The sequence below is a fragment of the Centropristis striata genome, chromosome 14, assembly GCF_030273125.1.
Source record: "Centropristis striata isolate RG_2023a ecotype Rhode Island chromosome 14, C.striata_1.0, whole genome shotgun sequence".
Taxonomy (NCBI): domain Eukaryota; kingdom Metazoa; phylum Chordata; class Actinopteri; order Perciformes; family Serranidae; genus Centropristis; species Centropristis striata.
In genome coordinates, this window is record NC_081530.1 from 21868215 (window position 1) to 21893347 (window position 25133).

At 40.9% G+C, this 25133-nt stretch overlaps 1 protein-coding gene across 2 annotated transcripts in view; it reads right to left on the reverse strand.

The window, feature by feature from the left end:
- The window catches only part of rbms3 (RNA binding motif, single stranded interacting protein), a 340839-nt gene that overhangs the window by 52514 nt on the left and 263192 nt on the right, over nucleotides 1–25133 (reverse strand). For both annotated transcript variants that reach the window (XM_059350713.1, XM_059350712.1), the window contains one exon: nucleotides 21875–21954. In XM_059350713.1, coding sequence (XP_059206696.1) covers nucleotides 21875–21954 — 80 coding nt within the window. The remainder of the gene's footprint in view (nucleotides 1–21874; nucleotides 21955–25133) is intronic.

Below are 25133 nucleotides of genomic sequence, written 5' to 3' on the forward strand. Positions count from 1 at the left end.
TCAAAATTGTAAGAGTATAGTATAAGATTGAAAACACTATTTGCAGAGTGGATTTGAAATAGGATCCCAGCTAAGAAAACACTGCAATGTGCAACCGGCGACGTGACGTCAATACGTCTGTTCGGGTTCTCATGATCAGGTCTTCATCACTCACTAATGAAACATCTTTGCCTTAAAACTATTTCAGCTGTTGCTGACCTACAGTTAACTATGATCCTGCTGACTGAGAATCTTTACATAAACCTAATACATTTTTGAAGATAAGCTAGTCACAAATGTGAAGTTCTGCTAAACTAAATTGCTGAATTGTCTTATTTTTCTACTGATTGGATTGGAAAGACTAGAACATTCTTTTTAAAACAATAAAAGAATATTAGGTTGTTTTCAGCCTTGATGCAATCTTGTGTTTATGTTCACATTACATGAACAGATGTATGCACTTTGGATGAGCAATGATGTAAGACTGAGGTCAGACCACCATTGAAAAAGAAACAGGCTAAAAGTCATTTTCGAAAAAAGCTGAAAACACTAAACTACAAACTGATGCCAGACATTTTGAATGCACAATGCATTGTGCATTCCCTGGTTCTGATATTATTCACAGTTTTCTGACGCTATGGTAGCTTTCTGTAGATTGAGGTGCACATGAGGAAGCAATTGGACATCAAAATGTGATGCTGAAGACCCACGCTCGCAGACACACACAAGCCCATGACAGCATAATTAAATCAACTCGGCCATTTGTTTGCTTTGACAACAGCAGTTTGAACATGTATCACAAGACTGTGATAACATTTAATGTATGTTGCTGCCAAATCGGGGAAATCTGTTCAAAGACAGGATTTCTATGACTTAGAAAAAAAATGAATAGGACATTGTGGATTGTGGCTTTAAAAAAAGTTGAAAAGAAATTGTGTTTGTCATGCAGAATTGGTCAGTTAGCAAACAAAACACAAAAAACAAAAGTTTTTGTTTATGCTGCCATTCCATTATCAACACAATATAATATTATGTGACAATGTGTCACTGCATGCAGCTTATCTACAATGGAGTAATGTTGCAATAACGAATTCTGCCATGAAATTAACTTTAAACATCCAATATTGTAAAAAGAGATTCCATTGTCTTTTTTAAAATTTGACAGCAAGTCTTGGCACTACATAAATATTTTAAAGGTACCACACTTGCCTGTATTGAGAAACTGTGCCTTTAAAAATGAGCCATCAGGACTTCTGCAAGGTAATGTCACAACTGCACTATACTAGAGGTAGAAAGTGCTGGAGTCATGTTACAGTCATTCCCTGGCTGCAATGATGGTGCAGAGACAGAGGGTGAATACAGGCGCAACAGCCATGGGAATATGAGAAAAATAACGTGTTTCATAACATTAAAGCATGTAAGCATGCTCTAGAAACCCATAATACTCGTATAAACCAGAGATTGAGCATAATATGTCCCCTTTACAAGAGAAAAACCTCTCTCAGACATAAAAAAAATATGTGGAATAACTTTTTTTTTTAGGGAAATCATAACAAGTAAGCCTTCATTGCTTCTTTTTGGCCTTGTGGCTTAAAACTGGTCCTGGCCTGGGGAGCAATCCTTTCATCGCAAACAGTTTTGGCTGTGGCAGATGAACTTAAGAGCAGCTGCTGGTGTACTTTGCCTGTGGGGGTTGACTCTTGCTGCCACTGTCTGTGTCACTGCCTGTGTGGGCAGACAGTGAAGCCAGCTCTGTCCCTGTTAGCAGAGTATTATAACACTGCCAACGCCTCCAGTGACCCGTGAAACCTCCCATCTATAGAGATGAATCATACAGATGGGGGCTTTGTAATTCAACAGAATTGCTCATCCACCAGACCCACGGCAAATATTTCTTGGTATATATGAAACTGTATCAGAATAAATCAGTTTGCAGCTCTGCAAGGACACCGTAGAAGTCTAAGTCTTTGCTCTTTAAGCATGGGTTTATTATATTATGAAGGCTTCATTATTAACGTCAAGCATTCACACATATTTCCGCCTCTTACTCAGCTTTACACAGCTTCCATATAGTGTTACAGCAAAATAATTTAGCTTGATTTATCAGAGAGGAATTTGCTGAGCATGCATGGTGTTTTTCAGCACCGCACTGCTTGACATTCATAGAGTTACACCAAATTCACACTCCAAGCGCATTACAAACAGGCCATGGAACTCAAAAAGAAAAACTGGATGTTAGGTGTGGTGCTAAATGGTGCCTTGCCTCTCGTAGAATTCAAACATACGATTTTCTTCTGTTGTAAGTAGGGTTATCTAACCTTTCGGCTACCATTGACTGCAAATTGATAATGACATTTGAACAGAGGCGGAAAATATGCTTCAAGCTGCAAATACAAGAAATCCACATCAGTTAGAGCGGGATGGTGAAGCATAAAAAAAGGCTGTGTGTTTGTTAACTAGGTTTCCACCGTAGGGGCTTCCAGTAACAACGGTATGGACAGGAAAGAAAATGAAATTACAGCACAATAAATGAATTATCAATAAAGAGCCCTCGATACTGTATCTGAGGGGGATCAATACGCCACAGCCGGGCTGCAATGTGGGCCGAGGTCTGAGGGCAGGCCTATAGCAGAGGGACCGGCCGGATCAATAATGTCACTGGGGGTGATTGACGATCAATGCTGCCAGTGACGTTGATTTATGATCAATGAAAGCAGGGCACCTGACTAATAAGGGGAGAAGGGGGAGACGGGGGGGCTCCATAGCCTCCCCTTTACTGTAACTGATTGGAGATCGATGAGGAGTGGCACCGTGGCTGATTAGGGATCAGGCGACTCTGTGGCAGAGGAAGGCAGCTATGTGTGAGAGGATTTGGTTGGCTGCGTGGAGACCAGCCTGTCTGAGCCAAGCAGAGCTGCACAGACTGTAATTAAAGCTGTGCTGAAAGGAGCTTTCCACTGGTTGATAGAAGCTGCAGGTGCAGCTCTCTTTGCTCTTTCACTTTCAAAAGAGCAGCCACGCACACACACACACATACACACACAACAACGCGTGCATACACACAAACACACTCATGGAGATAGCACAGGAAGGTCTGCACTATGTTACTTCTCCCTCATAAAAAAAATCTTATCTGTTGCTGTCATCGACATCCTACGTCTCTTACCTCGTTTTCTCACGGTCTTCAGCTATTTCAAGACTTCATCAATGCTTTTTGTTTTTTTGCTACTATAACCCAAATTATCTAAGAGTCGTTGTTGGACAGGATGTGTTAAAAGTGTCAGTGACAACATATTTTTTTTATCTTGATTAATTTCAGTAATCTCATTACTGTTACTGAATGAGTAGATGATATGGGGTCACTTGTGTTTTTTTGTAAGTTTTTCTTTTAATCTCATGTTTTATTATGCCTTTAAGTAGATAAAGTACTGATACCACACCATAAAAATATTACGATAAAGTTACGTTAAAAGTCAGGCACTGAAAATCTTATTTAAGCAAAAGTATGTATGTATAATCAGGAAAATGTTTAAAAAAAGAAGAAAAACCCTCTTGTCACTGTTTTAATATATTATTATTATTATTATTATTATTATTATAATCAGTCTTATAGTAATAGTATTAATAAACCAGGACTTACTGCTGCACTTTGAGTTGGTGCTCATTTTTAACTATTAACTAATGATTACTTTCATTATGAATGAATCTGCTTGTTATTTTCTCCTCCGTGATTGTTGAAAAACTGTGAAAAGTAGCACCACAGAGCCCAAAGTGGCACCTTCACAATATTTGTTTTGTCCAACAAGCAATTCAAACCCCAAGATGATTTCTTAAGCATTACAAGGACAAGTCACTTCTCCTTTCTTCTCATTTCTGAGGCTGAAAACATGTTTTTATTGATTTTTTTTTATTTTTTACATAAAATGAGATGAAATGATCAAAACAGTTGACAATTATTTTTTCTGTCAATTAACTAATCATTTCAGCAGTACTTGTTTATAACAAACAATGTATAACAAAACATTGTCTTAATTTGGAACTAAATTAAAACTGTGGAGTAGTCAAGAAAAAAGTACAATATTTGCCGCTGAGATGTAATAAAGTAGAAGTAGAAAGTACCAGTACTTGAGTGTTTAGTGACTTTCAACCTATGTTTTATGAAACATTCAGTGATACTGAACAGATATAAAAATGTTACAGTATGTATATTTAGAGCTACATTTTTGTGAGATGGGTGTCATATGGCTAAAATATCTGTACAATATTCTACACAATCTCTTAAATCTTCTGGCAGCCTGATAACATGAGACAGCACAGACGTGGTTATGAACTGTCTGGGTCAGATTAGCTGTGAAGCCGGCTTCATAAGACTTAAAAGCCAAAGTTAGGTCCAAAGTAAGATGGCTAACCCACTCATCTGCACTTTGTCTGACAGACCCCTGTACTTCTGAACTTCAAACAGCACATCAGACATTCCCAGGGCTCATAATTCATTCATTTCTTAGGTATTCTCTTTGTTCTCGAGCAGCGTTGACACTAATTTTCCTCTGTCTTTCCAAAAAAAAGTTGCTGACAACAAAGTGGCATCTTTTTTGTGCAGACTGAATATATCAACAATTTTCAAAGGAAAATTGCAATATTTCCCCGGCTTATCTCCTGAAATGTATAAATTGTTTTAGATTTTAAAGCTCAGGTCAGGGGTAATTAAGTGAATTTAAAAAACCACATGCAGCCAATCTTTTGCAATTTACTTACACAGCATTGTTACAGTACATGTCTGCTGTGTATACGTCTAGTGCTTCTGGCATGTGTCATCACTATAAAAAAGTTTCCTCTGACTCACTTAAATTAAGTTTAAAACGGACAATATGGTGTAAAATGACATAAAATAATAAGATAATTAGAGGTTTAAACCCTTGAAGAAAAACAATCTTTGGCCCAAATCTGACCCCACTTCCTGCCAATGTCAGTGCTTCACAGTTTCCCTCTCAGTCTTTCCACTGTTTAAAGAAAAAAACGGAAAAACAAAGTATGAAGGCAGTCTGATCACACATTCCTCTCTTGGGGAAAAATTACACACTTAGCAAACTCTTCGGCATTATTTATACAAACATCGGTAGCTGTGCCCCTTCATCCCCTTGAAAGGACGATAAAGAAAGGCTGACCTGTGGAGAACAACTTTGAGTAAGTCCTTGCCTAAACATCTCAGAAGTGATGAAAAGGCTTTGTTTTTCTCAGTCTGCGTTAATGGGCCCCAATCGATGTGGGAGAGCCATGTTTTTTCTCCACTTGGTCTGACCCTTGGGGGAAACACAGGGAGGTAATGTGGGAGGGGAGAGATATTGACCAACAACATCAATATCACAAAGGTTTCACAAGCATCAACATGGTGAAGGTAACTCCTTCTTACGTGAAGTTGAGGCTCGGCTTTCATCGGCTCGTCGATGCTGCGTCAAGGACAGAAGAGCAGTGTGAGCGGGCCAGAGTGTCAGTTTGGACCGTAAATTAGGAGATAGATACAAACACAAACACTGTTGTTACACTGATGATATGTATCAGCACATATGACTCTCCGACAAGAGAAACCACCTGTCCCACACACACACACACACACACACACACACCTATATTACCAACAGGGGACTATGACACTACATCAACCAAGTGAGGACTACCTTTTTTGTAATTAAAAAAAAACATGTAAGAGAAAAATTTACTTTTAAGGTATTTTCCTATACTATTTCTGCAAATATGCTTTTCATTATTTTATAGGGGACTTGTATTCTTGAGCAAGGTATTCCTATCCTATATATCTTTATATCTATCTTTATATCTCTCTATCTATATATATATACATATATATGTAAAGTTACTTTTTTACACCAGTACACACACACACACACACACACACACACACACACACACACACACACACACACACACACACTTTCCCTTCAACAATGCCAGGAATGTGAGGCAGCACAGCGCTGCTGCAGAGGAAAGCACACCGCCACGCCGGCTCTCATCTGTCACCAACGGCAACCAGCCCGCCAGCCGCCATGATGTGCAACTTAATTGGGGGAGCTGATGAGGTCTGATGAGGCCGGTACTTATTGAATTCCCTGGCCTGTTATTTAGATAATGCTGGAGAGGAGCGGCCTCCGTCATCTTTCCCATTCTCATCCATTCACTGTCCCAGCAGGGGGGCTGCGAGCTAATCCACTCTTGTTTGTAATGGCTGTGCGAACTGAGGGGATTTGGACATGCTCTCCCTCTCGCTTGCACACATCTAACAATCCCCACTGTTGATTTTACCCCATAATGGGCCTGTTTGACGAGTTAACCAGATCACCACACCCGTCTCAACTGCCTTTTGCCTGTCTTTCTTTCTTTTATTTTCGGGTTGCATTGTTGAATAATTAGACTTTGAAGCAATCTTCTTTTCCTTTTCTCAGCATTTCCAAAAGCAATTACCAATCTTTAAATATGTGGCTGTACAGCGTTCACCGGTTTACAATGTATGTGTGAGTGGAAAAGAGAAAGACAGGGTGTGAATGGAGTGCGATGGAGAGAAAGGAAACAGTGGGCACAAGCAGAAGTTGCAGAACAGATGGCTAAATGGCAGGACAACAAACTTTTAAATCCGTGCCTCAGACTGGTGAAGGAGATGGAGACCGTGAAGTCGCAGAGGGGTGCCAAGAGTGCTGCTCAGTATGGGACAGCACATCAAAACACATTAGAAGTGACAAAAACTCCTGTGATTAATGCCTCTGCTGCAGAGAACTGAAAAGGATCTGAATTTCAAACGTAAAGTTTTTATGGAAATTTTCCGCATCTGGGTGGTCAGATGCTCATCAGTACCAGCTGTACTGTGGAGAGGCTCTAAAACACACATTTACTGAGCCTGCCAGAATAGAAACAAAAGAGTAAATATCTGACGATTGTTCTCATGAGCAGATATTCAATAAAGAGTTCTGACTGCATAAAGTAAAGATGCATTGTCTATGCATAATGCATATGATATTGCTTTCCGAGCTCTTTGTCTGCCAGCATGTGTATTACATTGAAACACAATATGCTATCAAAATCTGTGAATCACTGTCATTAAAAGTGTATTTTATCACTTTGGAAGTGTTAAAAGTACAGACCAAAGTTTCCCAAAGAAAATTACGTATTCTTTTCTCTTACCTATAGTGCTTTCTATCCATTTAGAGATATCCGCCATAGATATGTCTGCCTTTTCTTGAATATAATGGAACCAGATGACATTTGGCTTGCGGTGCACAAAGTACCAAATAATACATTTGAAAAACTTAACAGAAATGTCTCTCATGACCTGGTTATTCAAGAAAATCTATTGGCCTTGTTGTGAGCATGTCAGAACTACTTTCTTTCTAACATAGTGAAGTTCCATATAGATCGATTATATACAGGCGGCAATCTCCGTGTCTGAGCATGGAGGCCACCAGGAAGTGCATTAAGCCTGCAATCCACCGAAAATTCCAGTAGGGGATGCTAAGTTTGGCTGCAAAAAAAATCTGCCCATTCATTTCACTGCAAAATTAGAAAACTTCTCACTTGATTTATTACCTCAGAATTTTTTTCAGGATAACACTATGGTCTCAATCGCTAGTAAAAAATCATCTTCAAGACAATTTGATATCAATAGTTCTAATAATGGCCCTATTTAGAAGAAAATAGAAGATAAAGAATCGTATGATTTGGGGCGTTTCTAGCTTTTATTGACAGGTCACTGACAAGGCGAGCCGTCATCAGGAGAGAAGCAGAGCAATGCATATCCACGGCAACGAGTCAATAAAGTTATATATAACGTTATATAGATATAAAAGAGGACGTTTACCGATTTGGTCTCATAACTTTGACCCTTTCACACTGTATTTTCACTTAATGAAAATTTATTTGAACATTTTGTTCAGTAAAAATGTCTTGTTCAGCATTTGGTTGGACTAACAGACACTCCAAGGAGTCGCTGCTCAGTTTTCTGAGGGAAGAAAGATACATTTTGTTTTTGTTTTTTGCTAGCCAAAACTAACATCCCAGTTAATGCTCCAATTAATGCTAACATGAATTAGCAGCGGCTTCTCTCAGTCTGGTTGAGGTGTAGAGAGGCTGTAGTCAGTGTCGTCAGATCCCTCGCGCTCCGCCACAGTCCAATTATGGTCTGCTCCGCGTATCGGAAACATGATGCCGACGCAAGATGGCGACGAGTGTAACTCTGAACTCAAGGCTTCCGACGGGCAGTCCACAAACCAATGGGTGACGTCACGGTGACTACGTCCATTATTTATATACAGTCTATGATTATATATGAACTATATGGCAACTCACAGAGTCTAGATTGATAAAGAGCACTATAGGTAAAAGAAAAAACATTTACTGTTTCTTAAAGGGAAGTTAATTAGGAGATTTTAAGACATCCAACAGCACCAAATTACAGTTCTTTCCTTATCCTGAACATACAGATTTCCACTGAATTACTGGTCCATGCAATATCCAGTAACATCTAGAAAAACAAAAGGCCATATTCATACGGGTCAGTTGTTTTGGCCTTATAGATCAGGGGGCGAGGCTGACGAGGGGGGCCATTAAGGCAGCAACATTTAAAAGCTTACATGGAGAAGGTACAACGTGGAGTTCACCAGGGGCGCAGCGAATCAATATCAGCTCGACTTAGAAATCTGCTGTATAATCCTTGATCTCCAAGGCCATTTGCTTTTCAGCCTGAAATTGGATACACCCCGACTGCATCCCCCCCCTTTCACACACATACACACGCTCAGCCCCGTTGCGCCGAGCCTGCTGCTTGCTCCACAAATGAGACATGCTGAAAAATTGATCTGGATGCATCTGTGGCAAGATTACGTCTAGGGCTAAAAGAGAGATATGACTAGCTCAAGGTAATTCATAAATCTGTGTGTCTATGTGTAAGAGGATCAGGACGGGGCCTGGTGAATGGGAAAACCTAGAGGTAGCATTATCATAACTACATCACTGCTATCTGGCAGACTGCTGCACAAAAAGGCCATTAAGTCAACACCTCTATAAATGCTAAGGGCTGGTAAAGGCCATTGAAACGCATATTGAGAAACACGACTATATACTTCCATATAGCACATACTGCAGGTATGATTAACAAGGACGTGAGAGAAATAAATCATCTTTGTTTATTTTGCCTGTAAGCAAAGAGGCCTTTTGCAGTATAATACCATTTCTTTGATGAATGACTTGAATAGAAAAGAATGCACTGTAATACAATACAAGTGTATTGTTCCACCACATCTGGAAAATAGTCTTTAACATGTTTTTGTATTTTATTGTGTTAATTTTTTGGTGAGTCATAATATTACCACATTTAGTTGCAACATTATTTTCCATTAATTTGTTTATTCATCTTTTATAAATGCAAGGTGGTTGGATTTGAGCAGTTCATGTTTACACACAGGGGAACTAAACACAATGTCCGTCCTCTCGTCAAAGCCACCAGAGTCCATTGACAGAAACAGTAATTTTAGCTTGCATAACATGGACACTGCTCGTAAACCACTGCCTCGATTAGGTGTTTGTGTTGTTCTTTGAGGTAAAAATACTATTTAAGTCAATAGAGTTTGGTGGCTTTGAAAAGAGCGGCTTCAGTTCTCAGTTCTTCAGTTCTCAGTTCTGCAACCTCACTTCAATACTATCTCAAAAATCATCATCAAACAAAGTCACCTGCACTTTACTCAGATCTGCCCACTGCAGGTACAGGAATAGTCGATGCTGACTGTATATTGTCGCTAATGAATGCAATGCATTCTGAGAGCTACTACAAAAATAACTAACCATGCAACAATGAAATTAAACAGGAAATATGGAGTTTCAATCACCTGATGACCCGTGCTTTCCTTTTTGTATCAAACACTTCCTCAAACAGACATTCAAGGTCAACAAGAGCTGATCAGAGTGTTATACAGTTACAGTACAAGCAACAGTTGAATGTTTGATTCTCATTACTTGACCTACAGAGACTGGCAATTTATGCGTAAAGCTACTCACTGCCAACAAATTATTTTATTCAATAGACTCACCTTAAACATTTATGTAAGAGTTGACTCTCACTCAAACTTTTACAGTTTTTTAAAAATGTTTAGGACCTCTCAAATGTTTGTTGCTTGACCCTTCCTTCTGCCTTCTGGCAGGTGAAACAAAACAAACAAAAATATTCCACTTCAACAGGGAAGCTGCACTATGGTAACAGCACTTACTACTGTGAATCGAGCAAGACGTGAGAAGTGAGATTTCTCAGAACGGTATATCTGTAGGTGCCTCTCTGCTGTAAGTGTGGGCTGCATGATTTTTTTTTTATTCCCATAGTGGTGTGTATTGTTAGAGTGGCAGTTGTTGGACTCTCTGAGGCCTTTAAGCTCTTTGTTTTCCCCCTATTACTTGTGCCCTGTGGGGGGACAGACAGTTGTAGTGAGATGCGGTGCAGCGCAGCAGGGGTGGTCCCCAGATACCAGAGATTCATACTTTCCACCTGACGCGCAGGATAGAGAGAACAGAGAGCTGGCAATTACCAGACTTCTCGCTATATATACTGCAATCCTGGCCAGCTCTGCTCTGCTGTACTCCACTCTGAAGGCTGTCTCAGGGCCAAGCTGGAGGTAATGAAAGCAACACACTCCTAATGGACTATTGATGTGTGTGTATTTGTGTGTGTGTGTGGATGTATGAGAGGAAGAAGTGAGAGAGGCTCAAAGAACAAAGGTAGGAAACAGAGACTGTAAGAAATCATTCTGTTGGCGTGTCGGTGTGCTTTCTTTTTTGTGCATCGTCTGTGTTTTTGGAACTGCAGAAAGTGTGCATCCATGTCTGTGAGCTACCGTAAATCATCTATATAAGCAGAGCAAAAACTGCAGAAATAAACCGCAAGCGTGATCCAATAACCGTGGTGTGCTGTACTGGCAGCCAAGGAAACGGAGACAGACAGAGAGACAGTGTGTCTGAGACATGAGGTCACTCTGAACCAGGTGTGTTTCCATCGTCCTTCAGCTCAAACACCAGCAGGCGGCTCTCATATAAATACGCTTATATACAAAGCAAAATACACAAATAGCTCCGGGTGATAAAAAACATTGGCAACTTGTGCGCCGTCACAGTAAGTCTCAAAAAATGTAACACGTCCCACTCCTACTGATCATCCATTGGCAGAGGGTGTAGGTGTGTACACAGTTTTTTTTGTGTCTCTGTGTGTGTCCCCTACCCCGCTGGCAGGCAGTCGGATGAATGAATGGGCGTCAACTCCTGGAGGTCCGGTGGCGCTACAGAAATAACTCTGCTGACCACGGTGACCTCTGCTTGTTCCCACACAGCCTGCGTCCTGTTCTAATGGAGGACCGTGCTCTATTTTGGGGGCTAGCAGCTAGATTTATCTCACTGCCCTCTGTGTCCTGGGACGATGACAGTGACGTGGATGGTTGTAACTGATGCCTGCATTTTTTTCTGATTCTCTGCTTCCCTGACGCAGGCACACAGAGGATACAATTAGTCTTGAGGTCAATTCTGGTCAGTGAGACGACCTGGGTATACCTCTGTTCACTTCCAAATGCAGACCCTAAAACATGCTAGAGTAGAAAAAATACAAAGCTGCAACTGATCATGTTTTGTGATGCTGTAAATTGATGAAAGGGGCAGGAGACAGAGAGGAGTGAACCACAGAAAGCATGCCTGCTGAATTGCTTGCATACCACAGAGACCTCGGAGCATGATTATCCTCCTCAGCAAACTTAATCTTCATTCTGGAGGACAGGCAGGCTGGCCGAAAGGCTATGAGCTCAGTGACCTACTGTATCTGCTGAGAGGCTGAATATTATTCTTTGAAAAAGAAATGCATTGCCTCAGGTCCTGCATTAGATTAAGTTGACTGATGGCTAAAATGTGGAATCTAGGGATCGGTGAAGATAACGTGCACGTCTCAGGACTTCATTCTGAAGAGTGGTGGAGAGCCCAGTTACATCTTGGGGGACGGATAAAAAGAAAAACCTAGAGCTTTTTGCAGAGTGAGCTCCTGGGCTTGCCAGAATAAAAATGGAAAAATGTGTAGGAAACAGTCCCAAAGTCTTTAACAACTACTGTGCCAGACATTCAACCAGCAACTGCTCCACATGGTGTTTCACTGGATAGAGCTAGATGTTATCAGAAACAAAACAAACCCAACTAAAAACCATGACTTTGCTAAATAATACAGTAGACAAATGTGGTACTGGTATTTAACACAACACACCAACAGAGTCCCTTAGATAGTTTTAAAGCAGGAAGTCTATTTCAGCATGCTAACAGGCTCAACATGCTGTTTTAAGCAGGTGTAATATTTGCCATTGTCCCCATCTAGTCTCTTTTACATAGTTCCTGGTGAAATACTGAGATAACCTTTCAGGCACCGCAATGCAACACCCAGGATTTAACTTGGTGGAAGAAGTTACGGGCAAGGCCAGATTTACAGTACAAGTATGCGGCGGAAGATGTATCTTATTATTTTCAGGAACATGGCAGGTGAGAAGCTATTTAAAATATATATAGTTTGCTGAACAAGTAATTTTTTGTGATCTACTTGAACCAGAAACATGCATTCAATCATAGATTCAAATAAGTGGAATCTTTTGGTTCGTTCACACACACACACACACACACACACACACACACACACACACACACACACACACACACACACACACACACACAATAGATGTCTTTTCCCTGAAATGTTACTTGAGCATAGAAACTAGCGGTATAGATTTACCTGAATATTGTGCTCCAATTCACACATGACCCCATGCTGGAAATATTGATGAACATTTAATGCATAGACTGCGTGCATGAGAGGTGCTTTGGTTTAGCACATCAGCATGCTAAAATTTGCTATTCAACACCAGTTGACCTGGTGTTGGTGCTACAGGAAATGCTAAGTCTTAAACACAGATCCATCAATATAACGCAGCTAAAAACCAGCTCATTTCACAATATGGTAAAATAGGAGAAAATCTGTGTGTATTATAAATTGATGAACACAGTCAGGAGCATTTGTGCAACGATGCTTAATTAGATTTCGGACCCAAACTTGTTGCTGCCCCACTTCCAGGAATAAATAATTGATAACTGACAAAAAACTAAAAGCTTTGTTGAAACTGTCAGCTGTCCAAGCCGTGAGTGAATAAACAGCACAAAAGAAACGTGAACACATCAATGAACAGGCTGAATGCATATCAAACAAAGAGGAGAGGAAGAATGTTGTTCATAAATAAAAGCAGCCTCAGGTGCTTAGTTTGCTCTCACTAATATTGTGTGCACTCAGCTATATCCAGCAACATAGATGAGCATCAGGGAGGGATGAGCAGGAATGTGTGCGATGCGTAGAATAACGAGCAGAGAGGAAGGGAGGACGTGCAGGGAGAGTGAGGGATAAAAGACAGCAGCGGCAGGGAAGATAAGAGAGGGAGGGACAGATGAGAGGAGAGTATAAAAGCAAGGACAACAAAAAGTGCGAAGAGAGATGTGAGCGGGGTGAGAGGGAGGAAGATGGAAGGGGATCAACATGGTGGACAGCTGGGCCGGGGTCGCGGGGGTCAAGCTCAGGAAGCGGTCGCACAGTCAATGTCATCGTTTCATCTCGTCCGCTGCAGATGCAGCAATCTAAACTTTACTCAAATTTAACCTTCCAAAAGCACAGGTTGATCCAACTTTCACTCCGCTCTATTCTGCTTTCCTGCGCCACCCATCTCTTTCTTCCCCTCTCTGCCCTTTTCCATCTGTTCTCTTTTATCTCCCTCTCTTATTCCTGTCACATTTCCTCAGCTCTTAATCTATTTCTTTCCATCGCCCTCCTGCTATATTTCTCTCTATTACTCTCCCTCGTTATGTATCTTTTTCTCATGGTAGCTCTGCTACATTCTGTCTCGCTCCACATTAGATGTGGTTGAGTGGAGAGCAAAGTCAATCGTTCCTGCCTAAACCCCTCCAGGAGCCGGAGCTCCTCTCCTCTGCCTAAACAAACTTTGAAGCCAATCAAAGGGCTTATATTATTTTCTGTGGAAGGGGACTGCAGCAGGTGAATACTTTATATTTCGGTGACGGATCCACTCAGAGCGGCTCCTCTCTCCTCCTCCTCTCCGTGCTAACCGTTGGCTCCGCTCATGATTGATACAGTTCAGTGGCAAAACAAACAAAGCGTGACAAATCCAGATTATTGTCTGTGGGCGAGATAAGGTTATAATGAGAAAGTGCATCGAGGGAAATTGATCCTTTTTCAGGAAGCTGTCTGATTTACTGGGGATGGCAATAATAACTTCCTGTGTGTCCTGCCTCTAATGGGAGGCGGGTGAAGTCATGGTTGGGGGGTGGAAGGTTCATGCTAAGAGGACAGATTTCATTACGATGCAATATCCTGAGAAGCGCATTTGAGAGGGAGGTTTGGTGGCTAATTATTATCCGTAGCAGTGTATATTGAAAAGCTGTCTGATTGTCACAGTGCATCACAAACAGAGACAGAAATATGAGTTCACAGCGGGTGACAGCGGCAGTAAATGAATTATCAATACATAATAGATTTGACCTTTTGTTCAAGTCAGAAAAGAGGAAGGAAAACATTAGATACAAACAATACGCTGCTCGGCACCCACACATGACACGCCGATGCATCATGGGAAAAAATGTGCTTTTGGCGTGCTCGGAGAGGCAGCCATGTCTGAGGTGCACTGACAGCCAAGCCACCAACCTACTTGGCTACATGTAAAATCTACACGCCATAGGGGAGAGAAATGGGCCTGCTGACAGGCCAGTTATTAGCCAGGGGAATGTGGGAGGGATTGCAGAAATTAACATGGATTACTCAAGTATGACTGACAGTTTCAGAAGGGCTTTTTGTGACTTACCAAGTGAATTGGGACTTGCCTTAATTCAGCGAGGGACGTTTTAATACCGTGGGCTGTCTCTGCTATCTTGGCACCGTTGCCGTGGTGAGGACGCCAACAGGGAGGGAATCTTTTTTCTGCAACAGCACCCCAGCAACAGCTCCCCCCACCCTCAGTGGCACAGGCCCTGTGTTCTGCAAATAATGACGGGATGTGTCGGCGAGCCAGCACTCGGGGTTCAGAACTGCCTTTTGGTCTGTGCTGTGTTTTGTTTTAAAGGGCGGCTTGCCAAATAGTAACCCTTGTGAACTCTTGCTGGCACAAGCCCGAAAGCTGCGGTGGTTCTACAAAGCCTTGGTGTCATTTGGATCACTGACAGATCAGAAAACTGGGAGTTTGATTGGGATTTTTTCATATATACAGTCACATTCATAAAGGGGGGATGTGTCGCTTTACATGAGAAAAGTGTAGATTCTTCCCACAAGTCTCCATGACTCTCACTGTAGGCCTAAATAAACTTTTCATGTATACATTATGGGGCTCTTTTGAACTGAAAGCCAGACTGTTAATACGGACATACAGAGACAGTCACTGTGGTTAAAAAAAAAATTCTGAAACCAGATAAAGTCAGAGAGAGAAATGCCAGAGTAAAATAAAAAAGAAGAAGGAGCAGGAAAGCTTGTACATATTGCATGTTTCCGTTTGGTTCCATCTCCCAGGGCCACTGTGGCTGCTTCCTGATGTGGTTTCCATTATTTATCCAGCATCTATTGGACAATATTGGAGCCGACTCTCAGCTCTGCTGCCATATTGGCAGCAGGACAATGGAGCGAGCAACAACAACGGAAGGGAAGAGGAAGACGCTGCAGTGTTACTGCACATTCAGTCTGGACTGAGTCTCTATTTGCACAGTTAGACATTCATGAGAATGCTGAAAGATTCATTGAAGTCTGGTGCTGTCATTTGGCAACGCTAACTGTACCTAGCCCTCCTGAAAACACACCTTCTTGTTTATTTAGCTGTTGTTTGATTGTTGACAATGAAATTAAGTTAAATCGCACAAAGAGCAGTGATCCCCCTGAGCAGCACGGAACATGTATCAAATGTTATCAATTTCCTCTCTGCCACGGCTGACACACAATATGGGACGAACATGAGATTACTCACCTGCCAAAACCAAACAATGGCTAATGTATCTCCGGTTCAAATTACATTTACCATAGGGTGTCATCTCTAAGCTGTTTAATGCATTGTGGGACGAAGGGCTTTAATCAGCGAGGCTCAGTGGAGACAGCGGATTAAATCACTTTTTATCTGCGCTTCCTTTGACTTTCCCAGTGCTCAGGGTTGCAGTGTAAATCATAATGCGTCCCTGTTGGGCTCACTTCAGTATGGTTTATTGCTGTAGTCACATTTCATAAATTCTATTTATTTTGTGTATTGAGTAAATCCACATGCACTGAAAAACAAGGATAACTCTTTATTCTTACCCCCAAACTACGAAGTTGATAATTTATTGTGTCCACTCGAGTGTTAAAAGCCATGTGTGTGTGTGTGTATGTACATTTAGACACATATACAGGAGGTATGTGTATGTGCATAGAAGCATGCAAATATATGCATCCATAGGCGACACACACCAGTGTGTATGTTGGCATATATGTGCTTAACCTACAAGCACGTATGAAACATGTGAATGACTTTGTCTCTGTGTGCGGGCGTATGCACACTCACAGCCGGCATCAGCGACAGGGAGAGCGGCTGCCGCATTGCACAGAATAGCTAAACAGCTGTAGTGCTCCATCAGGGCTATCGATCATGTCCCTCTCTCTGAATCACAATCAGACGTGGGCAGAGCAGAGAGGCTGGAGCAGGCCTCGGTGACTGGCTTGTTGGACGAAAGCTACGCACCTCTCATATCAACCAGGCCTCGCCAAACAAACCTGACCTGGATTTCTGATTAGATGCATCTATATATGAGCGCTGTTGTACTTGTTCCTGTAGAACTTGCTGGAATACAGGGACAAGTATTAAATTAATGTTCTTGGCAAGCACTGCCTTTATTCTTTTTTGTGAGTGTGTTTTATTGCTTATAAAGATTATAACAATGGCTATCATGTTTCATAAAGCAGCAAACTCCTGAAAAGTGAATACAGAAGTGCATTAAACCTGCAGTCTTTCTGATGGCCAGCAGAGGGTGACTCTACTGGTTGTATGAAAGTCTATGAGAAAATTAGCCTACTTCTCATTTGATTTATTACCTCAGTAAATATTTTCCTAATGAGTTTACGGTCTCATTCGCTAATTTCAATGCTGCTTCAAAACATCCTGATGTTCATTTAGAAAATTATGATCCCAAAAATTATGATTTCAAAGTAAAACAGACGATAAAGCAGGGTGCTTGATGCCGTGGTTACCTTATGGTTGACAGGTTGTGGCCATGGTGCACTGCAAGTTTTTGTCTTACTACCCTGATTCCACAAAAAGTTGGGATGTAGTCTAAAACTTTAATAAAACAATGTGATAATTAGCTTATTCTTTTTGACATATATTCAATTGAAATATATACAAAGACAATATATTTTCAGTTCAAACAGATCAACTTTTTTTCATTAACACTCTTGTTAACACATTCTAAATGTGGTGTGTTCTGTTTTTTTTGTCCCAACTTTGTATAGAATCAGGGGTTGTAGAACTTAATTGGAACATTTCGGTCACCTAAAAATGTCTTGGTCAGCTTTCGGTTGAACTCTAAGACTCTAAAAGACAGTTGGCTGCTCACTGAAATATAGATGCACCATGCGTACTTATCTTTCACTTCCATTAGCTGATAATTTAGCATCCTCTTCTCCAGCTTCACCCCCTGTCTAAATATGGTCACTTCTGAGATGGTGACGGCCAAAATGCCAAACTTGAGGTTTCAAAACTGTAGTTCACAAACCAATGGGTGACGGTGTCTTCTTCTTTTCTACGGTCTACATGTTAAACACACAAATTACTTAGGTTCCAGTTATTTCTGATTCTTGATTAGGAGTAATAGTAACATTAATTGAAAATGCATTATACCATATATTTAGAAAACTTTAGACCAGCTTTTATTAAAAACTTAACAGTAAGAATGGGGAAGCTGTTAAGTATCATTAGCTGCCATCTGCTATCATCACCCCACTCTGTACATCAACTCAACATCTCATGTAATCACAAGGAAGTTAGATGTTATTACATTAAAATTTAAACAGGAAGTGTATGGAATCTGTCTATGGCACCATTAACTGCCATCTGCTAGCATCTCCACAGCCCTCTGCTCTGTATGTTCCTCCTCTCTGTGTGGCGTTGTGTTATCTGGAACCCAACGTCAACTTCCTGCCAATATGGTGACTTCCTTTCCGTTTATTTTCTCACGGTCAGTGGAATTTAAAAGATGACCTGCCACCTGACATCCAGATATTTACTTTCCTGGTTTGGGACAGCAGGGTTACAACTCAATATCCTTTTGTGACGCCGCTCGACACACCTGAGCAGAAGAGGGCGGCTATAACAAGACCGACCCCCATCACACACATATACACACACATCTCTTGACATAGTATGATTGAGAGGCTAAGCTGGAAATGCAGAGGCTTGTCAGATATGGGCTTGAGAGGATTGGTGTGCAGAAAAAGCAGTGTGTGCATGTATGCATGCTGAGAGTGTGCATGTGTGTGTGGGGACCATTCTTCAAACGCTAAATGGTGAAAAAAAGCAGATTTTATTAGCATTATATGGATGTTGACATTCTGTTCAGGTCAAAGTTAGTGGTGCATGACTATATTTGTGCTCATGTGGTTTGTGCGTGTGTGTCAAGCCTCACACAGTGTAGTAGTCATGGCTGTCACACGGGTGTACACATGCACGTGCACACACGCGCTCCTGCTGTGCCGTGTGTGGCGAGGGCCCCCCGGGGGGTGCCGCTGAACTGTCAAAGCAGGATGGATGAAGAAGCTGCCCTGCACAGCAAGGGGCTCTGGGGAAATACCACCAACATGACACACAGACACATACACACACACACACACACACACACACACACACACACTGACAGACAGACAGACAGACTCTGTCAGCACACAAACATGGCACGTGTGTGTTCCTGCTTTAAATGCAGAAATCTGAATATGCACGAATGAATCAGAAAACAGGAACAAATGTAGTGAAAACACTTGATGTGCACACTTCATTCTCTCTCTCTCACACACACACACACACACACACACACACACAAATCTACAAAGGGCTATTTTCTGCCTGTGTGAGAAACAGAAACAACCCCAGGGTCCACGGCAAAGGAACATCTGAGTTTGATAACAGAGGAATGTCCAGAGATCTCAATTTAGCAGACATGACTCAACATGGACAGTGTAAAAAAATGCACTTCCTCTCCCCCCACCCTGTTAAAAATTGAGGGAAAAGTATCAAAGGAATCAGAGAGTGGGCCTTTATCCATCAGTATTCAAGAACAGAACATCTGAGGGGAAAGCAATTTAGAGTCTGAAGCATGCCAATTCATGTACTCTTAAATAATAACTCTTTTTATTACAGTTCGGGCATTACCTTACAAGTTATGGACATCATTCCTATCAATAATATGATTACTGTATTCACCAAGTTAAAGGATAACTTGTGTTTTTTCACGTGGACACTTTATGTTAAGTGACCAATGGGGGGGACTTGTTCCAGCATTGAGTGAGAGTGCTGCAGCCGGCAGCAGTGAAACAGGTTGCAGTGTAATCCTTTGCCGCAATTAGGCTCTGTCAATGTACGTCAACTAAAAATGCTAGTTTCTGTGACTGACAGGCTCAGATTGTCAGTACTATTGTCCGACAACTAAATGAAAATTACCCTAATATTACATTTTTCTTTGCTTTGTAGGAGTTCTTCACCCGTATGACAACGGTTATCGAATTCAAAGGGCTCAACCACATCGTCAAAATAAGTTGAATCTTCAGCTAGGACATTGAAATTCTTTAGAATACAGTCAGATTATTCCCAGCATCTCTCTCTGCAACCCTGACATCTCTACTGTTGTCTTCGAGCAACAAGTAACCTCTTAAGCAAGATTTAGCTGGACACAAACAGACTGGATCAAGCGAAGGGTAAAGAAAAATGTTTTCGTTTTCTTTAGGGTCCTTTCTATAAGGTTATCAGATACTTATAATGTCAGTTTGAGCCTTTCAGCTGAAGAAACGAGCTCTTTCAGTGGAGGTATATTGACAGTGAGCACCAAAGTATTTTATTGCAACCTGTTTCCGAGCTGCCGGCTGCAGTTCTATCACTCAGTGCTGAACCAATTTAAAAAACCTTTGTCCTTATTTGTCACTTAGACAGAAACAAATGGGGGAATAAGGTTCTGCTTGAAAAATACCTAAGTTACCCTTGAATTTCTGAGATCTGGAAAATGCGTTTTTGCTTGAAAGAAACCAAGTATGAACAATACTGGTAAGTACAATGTCACCATAAGTGATATAAATGTAGGCTAAGATCACAAAAATAACACTCAAGTTGTAATAAAGTGAGGAACTAATTAGGCATCACCTCAAATTACATGACAGCAGCACAAGGAACAATAACAGCTTTATACAGCCAGTCGTGTGTACATTCAGCCATAAATGGAGGGAGAGGGGAGACTTCTTGGACCCTTTAGGGGAGACCACAGTAGCGCCAGACCAGAGCAGACCTTGTAAACTTAACTATTCTTAATTCCACAGAAGGATTTCCTCGATCAGGGCAGTAAATCTCCATGCTTGGCACAAGCCTGAACAATCCATTAACAATAATAAAGCCTGAGCGGCCGGGAGATAGACCCTTAAAGGGGAAGGTCAGCCTGATATTACAGCTTTAAAGGTTTCCTATTACGGCTCAACTTCAATATAACCACTCACCTTGCCTTTAATGGCTGCTGGCTATGCAGTGGCTGAGCATATATGGAGATTCTAAATCCAGTCTCTCTGAGATATTACTGTATAGTGGAGAGCGATTTATGAGTCTGTTTCTGTGCTGCTGGTTGGAGGTGTGAGTATTGTTAATAAAATTGCCACAGGGGTGAAGGAGATCTCCTCGGTATCGCCCTGTCTGGCCCCCACGTCCTGCTGGGACGCTCGGGAGGCTGCGAGCGCCGCAGCACCTGGCCCCAAAAGTGCTTATGCAGCATGTTTTTTCTTCATCCTGGCCTTTCCTTCTGACTCGTTCTTTCATATCTTTACTATCCTTTCACCTTGCTTTTCTTTTCCCTAACACCTCTTGTCACCCCCACTCCCTGAGAGACTTGCTCTGTTTCCAACATGTCCAATGTCTCCTTTTTGTTTTAAACTTTTGGGACAGTGATGCCACTTTGCACCCCAAATAAAAGACACTTTTTTCCCCCTGCTAACACAATGTGCTACAGCCTTGTCTCCATATCTGTCTCCATTTTGTGACATTCTCTCTTGCACCCTCTTTCCCCTGCCTGTTTTCTCCTTGCCCAGCTTGTTCCACTGTCTAGGGTGACTGCAGAAAAGAAAGATAGGAAGGAGAGAGGACACGGCAACACAGAGCAGGAGCAGGAGAGGAAAGAGGGGAGAGTGCAAGCTCTTAAGTAGATTGCAAAGAACAGCACAGAGGCATGAGTGTGAATATTAAGAGGGTTTTTTTCTCCTGCCAGAGAAGTTTCAGCCTGCAGCAGCAGCACCACCAGGGAGGGAAAGAGACGGTGACAGAAAGAGAGAGGAATAGAGCGAGAGAGAGGGAGAGGAGGAGACCTATAGAACCATCAGCTATTCAGCCATAGCCACGACAGCTAGCTTCAGGTGTCAGAAACCACGATGTACACAATCTATCAAGCTGTCCGGGAAATCTGAGATGAGAAATTACCATAATTGAATTAGAAAGGAGGTTTCTCATCGCAAAGGTGATGATTTTCCCAAGAAAGAAAGGAAAGAAGGTGATGCGAGAACAATGCAAAGAAAAGGGAGACTCACCTGGAATGCCTGGCGGGGTTTTCAGGTATTTTCCATTGAAATGCTGTATCACTACTTCACATTTCTCTGTGGACTCCATCCTGCAACAGAGAGAGATACACAGGGTTTAATTTAAAAATACTCACTATCCATTTGTACCAGAGGTTGACGGTCCTTCCTTAGAAATAACAAGTACTTCTGCCTTGACACTTAATGATGACAGTACTTGTGGTGAATATACTGAATTACTGGAGGCTTTTTTATGGGACAAAACAATGAAATGTAATTTAAATCCCTACTAACTAACTAACTAACTAACTAACTAACTAACTAACTAAAAATAAATAAAAATAATAATAATCAATGAATAAATATGGCTGTGAGGCAAATAAATATGCATGCAAAAAATAAACAAATACGGCTATGAAATAAATCCTGAAATAAATTAGGCAATAAATATATAAATAAATGTCAATTCATCTAAGCCCCCTGAAATAAATAAATGTGGAATTATGAATTAAAAGCCCCCTAAACTAAATAAATGTGGAATCATGAAATAAAAGTCTTCTGAAATAAATAAATGTGGAATTATGAAATAAGTCATTTGAAATAAATAAATGCAATTTATTAAATTAAAGTCCCCTGCAATAAAGAAAACAAAACAAAAATAGTAGTTGAAAAATGTATATTTATTTATATATTTTTTGCCTTGTTTATTTATTTCATATGAATTTTTTTTAAGTATCTACGTATGTATAAATGTGTGTATTTATTGATTTAATATCGGCTTAAATGGAATTCCAGTCAAAACAGAATGAGAGTCACTTTCACAAACAGGTAACAACAGCTGGCAGGAGGTAAGGTTTTGCTCTCATCTAAACCACGGTAACATTTGCAAACCAACATATATCACAGTGAGTTTCAGCCATGGATCACGACGTTAAATAGTGCCACTGATGACACGTTTACCACAACAAGGAGTCACCCAGACTGTGTCCTGCTGGCTAGGAAGTACCAGTCTAAAAAAAGTCCTGCTAGACTATCCACAGTCTGTCTGTCTATCTGCTGGGAAACGTCATTCTCTGCATGAGTCAGAAGTTCATAATGAAATTAAGGATTTGCAGGAAAAGACTTGTTATGCAGCCTTTCTGAAAGTTGAGAAAGACAGGAAAAAAACAGGCAAAACGGATGCAGGGGTGTAGACGAAGAAGTAGAAGGGGGATAAGAAAGTATGAGAAGGTAAATGTCATGCTTATGGAAAGTGATGACTCTGATTTCTGGATTCGGAGAGAGAGAGTGCAGGACTGATTTGACCCCCCTTTTTTTCAGCCACTGGATCAAAAGTGTACGGGCCGAGCAGCTGAACAGCAGGACGGCTCTGATCTCTCATTTCACAAGGACACAGACACGAACGCACATACACACACATATACAAAAGTATATCAAACACATAGAAAAAAATCAGAAACCCCCTTTTGTGAGGAAAAATGCAAACTTGTGAGGAAGTGTGAACAAGTTAGACTCTGCCACTCTTAAATCTGACAGAATATATATTCTTACAGATTCTGTTTCTTTATCTAACTGTTATATTTTAAGCATGAATACACTTCTGACCTACACCTATTGCTTTAAATTAAAAATACCTTTATTCCTAATGAAGTGAAGTGGCTTTTAATTAGTGTATTATTGATTGACAAGACTTCAGCCATGCTATCGGCTGTGTAAAGCTGTACTTGGCACAGCTAAATGCTAACAATCAGATGTAAACCAGGTACATTGATTACTATGTTAACCATCTTAGTTTGCTGCATTAGCATGCTGATATTAGCTAAATAACACTAAACAAAGTTAGTGATGCAGATTTTTAGCATGCAGCAACCTCTGGGCCTGAAATGTGAAGCAGATGCACAAGTGCCTTAACCTGCATTCTTTCTAAAGGCCAGCAGGGGCTGACTCCATTGGTTGCAAAAAGAAGCCAATTTGTATAGAAATCTATGTGGAAATAAACCTACTTCTCACTTGATTTACTACCTCAGTAAACATTTTCTTAATGACTTTATGGTCTCCATGCTAGTTTTAAGTCTTCTTCCATGCAGCATGATTTTCATTTTATAATTGATAGTCCCATTTAGAGTAAATAGATGATAAAGCAGGGTATGCTTAAGGCCAGGGCTACCTTATGATTGATTAGTCACTACCATGGTGCATTGTGTGTTTTCGTCTTAGAATTGGTAACTTAGCATCCTCTTCCCAAGGTACATCCTCTCATCCAAATATGGGCACTTCTGCCCCCCCCAAAAACAAGATGGCAAAGGACAAAAGGACCAACTCAAGACTTCAAAACTGAAGTCCACAAAGCAATGGGTGCCACTTCTTCTATACAGTCTTAGTTAAAAACTGAAGCATTGGATAGATGGAAATGTTGACCCGGAAAATGTTATACAGTCATGAAAAAAAAAATTAGACCACCCTTGGTTTTCTTGAAAATAACATCATCAAGAATCATCAGAAATCATTATCAAGAAAACCATGGAAAATGGCTAGATATCAGCTCTTAAATTAAACTATTATGAGCTCTTTTTGTTGTTATCATCCTATTTGTCCAAACAAATGTATCTTAAGTTGTACCAGCCATTAAAATGAACAAGAATTTGAAGAAAACAAGGGTTGTCTAAATTTTTCCATGACTGTAGCATGAAAAGTCGAGATAACCAAAGTTTCAATTCAACATGAATGTGAGTACCAAATTCATGGCAATCCATCCAATTTCTGTTGATATATTTCACTGAATACTAAAAACCTCACGGTGGCACCAGAATAAAAGTCAAGGGATCGCAATAGTCATTACAATTCTTCCTCTGTAGACCATGAATGTCTGCGTACATTTGTTACAGTAACATGAAAATACACGGCCTCATGCATGAATTTGCATCCAGTGTACACGTGTTACCATGCAGATTTTTTTAATATATACTCACAAAGGACTGGTATTAAAATGAGACAGTTTTTAAATGCAGGACTGAGTGATTGCTGTGCCTCTGGTTATGGTAATATGCTCTTGGAATGTGCAGAATTCATTGCTTTCCAGATTTTCATGCTTTATTCGGTCTCACCTCCAGGAATACTCATATCATGCTGTCAGCCTCTCACTTCTCCATCCTCTGTCTCTCATCCCTCTTCTATCTCTACCTTCATCCCTCTTTTTTTTTTTTTTTACCATAGCTTCTTTATCGCTCTCTCCTTCCCATCCATCTTACTCCCGGCCCGTCTGCACCTCTTC